At 48.8% G+C, this 3,721-nt stretch overlaps 1 protein-coding gene across 1 annotated transcript; it reads left to right on the top strand.

Annotated features, from left to right (window-relative positions):
- Positions 1 to 2,683: 2,683 nt before the first annotated feature.
- Positions 2,684 to 3,721, top strand: LOC101660025 (sentrin-specific protease 2-like; the record flags this gene model as incomplete). Its single annotated transcript, XM_045283738.1, has 1 exon — positions 2,684 to 3,721. A coding segment is annotated over exon 1 (1,038 nt), but the record flags the coding sequence as incomplete, so codon positions are not given.

The raw sequence follows: 3,721 nt of genomic DNA on the forward strand, positions 1-3,721 counted from the left end.
GGGCTATGAATGCCCTGGCACCCAACAACATAGAGAGTAACAAGGGGTATTTATCTTCCCACAAGATGGCAGGGCTGAGCTAACTGGATTCCTGAATTGTGTAAGAAAAGACTTTCTTAGAAAAGGGGAAGTTAGGCTAAGCACACCATGTCCCATCTCCCTCTTGCTTATAAACATATGAACGGTCCAATTTTCCCTCACAGAACAACAAGCCATTGCCTCTCACCACGTCACCCCTTTGCTCAGATGCATGGTTGGGCCGCAGGCTTTGCAGAGGGTCTGGTTTTCTGTGCTACAGTAAGCAGGACGTTTGAAGTCCAGTCCGAGGACCTGCATTCGTGGCATGTGGTATTCTAGAGACAGACCTCAGTCTAGCACCCAAGTCATATTCACAATGTATGTATGCTCTGGGATGGGCTCTGCCAAGTACGATGGAGGGAAGTTATTTTATTTTTTAAAGGACACAGTTGCTACTCTAGCTCGAGGAGAGAAAATGTAATTTACACAAGCTATCGGGTATTCCGAGGGATATAAAACTCTACCTGGTTGCAGATGAGACTGGGGCTCAAGAACAACTTCACAAAGGAAATGCCATGTGGCTGCCTCCCGAGACAGGCTGGGACTTCAAAGAGCAGTGTGGGGAAGATGGAGGCTTCCAGGTACAGCAAAGGCAAGAAGCCAGAAAAGCGTGCATTAAGGGAACAATGAGTACTTGGGCTTGGCTGAGGTTTGGGGGACATACTTGAGGAAGTAGAAAGGAATGGGATGGGAAAGTTTCACTGTGGTCAGCTGGAAGTATTTATATTCAATCCAGTAAGCAATGGGTAAACGCCGCAGAAACAGACCCACCCACTATCATGAAGTCAGTTCGGACTCAGAGCAGAAGTGCTGCCTACGGGGTCCAAGGCTGTACAGAAGTCAGTGTAGTCAGCTGCCACAGTGAGAAAGCAGCCAAGCCCTTAACCACGGTTACCAGGGCTTCTTGCAGACAGCTAGGAAGTCATACTTTCTTTAGACTGATCAATGCAGTTGTGTGGTGCCTCTGGTGACATAGCAGGGTAAGTGTTGACTGACTCCTGGTGTGTGCGTGTGTCTGTATGGGAGTCTAGTTGTAGTTTACAGATGGTAGCATGACTGTTAGCTGTTAGGAAAATCTAGATTAGGGGTCCACAAACTGCTGCTCAAGAGCCATAGGCAGCTCTTTAATTGAAGCAAAATTGAAAAGGTTTAAGGCTATTATTCAGATAATGGTGATTTCATTTGCTTGTAAAAATACATTTATGGCTCTTGAATAACTGTTTAATTGTTATAAGAGACAGGGTTGGCTCTTCCGTCTCAAAAGTTTGATGACCACTCATCTAAAGTATTAGAGCATGACCCAGCATGATTGAAGAAATGGAGTAAGAAATGGGACCGAGATTCCAGATGCCGGTAAAATGATCTCTACAGAATTTGGCAGTTGCCTGGATGACAGAGAGGCAGGAATCAAACACTCCTGTTTTAAGCCTTGATAACTGGGGTATGGATCTCGGTTTCATTAAAAGAAACATGGAGGCAGGACTAGAAAATGCGTTTGAGCGCATGGGGAAGATGAGTTCATAATGCAGGAAGATGAATTCCAGATCCTAACTTGGGATTTTGGAGACAAGGTAGAGGTTTCACAGTCTTTTAACCAAAGTTACGTGTAGCGTGGCTGCAGGAAGAGTCAAGAAAGAGAGAGGGGAAAAGGGTAAATAAATCCTTGAGAACTGTGTTCAGGGTACAGAGAGAAAGGGAGGCCCCGCACAGAAGAGCTGAGCTCTGGTGGCACCGTGGTTAAGCTCGGGGCTGGAGCTCTAACCCACCCAGCGTGCCACAGACCACGTGCCACCCAGTGCTCTCTGGCCCCTGTAAAGATGACACCCTGGAAAAGCCCACGCGGCAGTTCTGCTCTGTCCACTGGGCCACTGCGTGGGAGAATGAATCAAAGGCACATGGGAACAGCAAAGGAGGGGACGGGGGAGTGGTCACGTTTAAAAGTCAAGATACATGTTTAGAGCAGTGGTTCTCAACCTTCCTCCTGCCACGACCCTTTCATACAGTTCCTCATGTTGGGGTGAACCTTCACAACCATAACATTATTTTCATCGCTACTTCATAACTACAATTTTGCTACGGTTATGAATCTGGCGACCCCTGTGAAAGGGTCGTTTGACCCCCAAAGGGGTCCAGACCCACAGGTTGAGAACTGCTGGTTTAGAGTCTTGAAAAATGACAGCTTGCAAGTTTCTTGTCGTACTATCATGCTCAGTCTTCATTTGGGTTTCAGTGATTTCTCTCGGTTACCTTGCCCTTGCTGAATCCTTACCAGGCCTCTCACACCCTCCTTGCCACTGGTTTTGGATCACTTGTTGATCCCCTGTCCCTGGGTTGGTCAGCACCACCGCCTTACCCCCGCCTCCTCTTCTCCCCTCAGTTTGCAAGTTATATAGAGAAATAAAGGGAGAATGTGGCTTAAAAATGCACTCTGGTTTCTTCTGGGGAAAAATTGCCCGAGACAAGTTTAGTCTTTGAAAGTAAAGGAGACAAATCGGCGACTGAGCCTCGGCGGTGGTGGCCGAAGCGGCGAAGGCGGCAGCGGTGGCGACAGCTCTGGGGTTTGCGTCTCGGGGTGTGTCGGCCGCCGCTGCTGCTCCGGCCTGGTATGTACAAATGGCTGGTTAGAATTCTCGGCACCATTTTCCATTTCTGTGACCGGCCGGTGCCCCCTGCCCGGGCCCTCCTGAAGAGGCGGCGCTCCAACAGTCTGTTTTCCACAGAAGAGGACACTGATGAAATACCAGCCAAAAGACCAAGACTAGATTGCTTCATTCACCAAGTGAAAACCAGTCTCTACAATGCTGCCAGCTTGTTTGGATTCCCGTTGCAGCTGACCACAAAGCCCATGGTGACGTCTGCTTGTAATGGAACACGGAATGTGGCCCCTTCCGGAGAGATATTTCCAAACTCTACACCTTGTGAACTAACAGACTCTGGGTCCTGGAACAACATGCTGAAACTGGGTAATAAGTCTCCCAATGGCATAAGTGACTATCCAAAGATCAGAGTGACAGTAACCCGGGACCAGCCACGCAGAGTCTTGCTTTCCTTTGGTTTTGCTTTGAACTCAGAAGGCTGTACCAGAAGACCAGGTGGCCGTCGCCATAGCAGAGGCAGCCCAGAGAGTCCCCTGATGCAGGAAGCTCAGGAACAGGCAGTAACTGAGGTGCTTTCTGAAGAGGGTGCCAAGGGCCCCAGGCGTCCCCATTGCACGGTGGAAGAGGGTGTTCAGAACGAGGAGAGAGAGAAGTACCGGAGGTTACTAGAGAGACTCAAAGAAAATGGGCATGGAAACTCTGTCCCTTCTGGAGCTACAAACCATCATAGTTCTCAAAGAAGTCAGATGGACACGTTCAAGACCAGAGGCTGGGGGGAAGAGCAGAATCATGGAGTCAAAACAACTCAGTTTGTTCCCAAACAGTATCGAGTTATTGAAACAAGGGGACCTCTATGTTCAGTGCGAAGTGAAAAAAGATGTTCATGGGGGAAACTGTTGGATTCTGAGAAGACAGTTGGAGTCAGAGTTGACAGTGAAGGTAGGAGGGGACATCCGTTGGAGCCTGACCTGTCCGAAGAAGTGTCAGCCCGCCTCCGCCTGGGCAGTGGAAGCAATGGCTTATTCAGGAGGAAAATGTCAGTAATT

This window comes from Echinops telfairi, unplaced genomic scaffold (genome assembly GCF_000313985.2).
Source record: "Echinops telfairi isolate 266 unplaced genomic scaffold, ASM31398v2 ScPeMD7_7466;HRSCAF=8504, whole genome shotgun sequence".
Taxonomy (NCBI): Eukaryota; Metazoa; Chordata; class Mammalia; order Afrosoricida; family Tenrecidae; genus Echinops; species Echinops telfairi.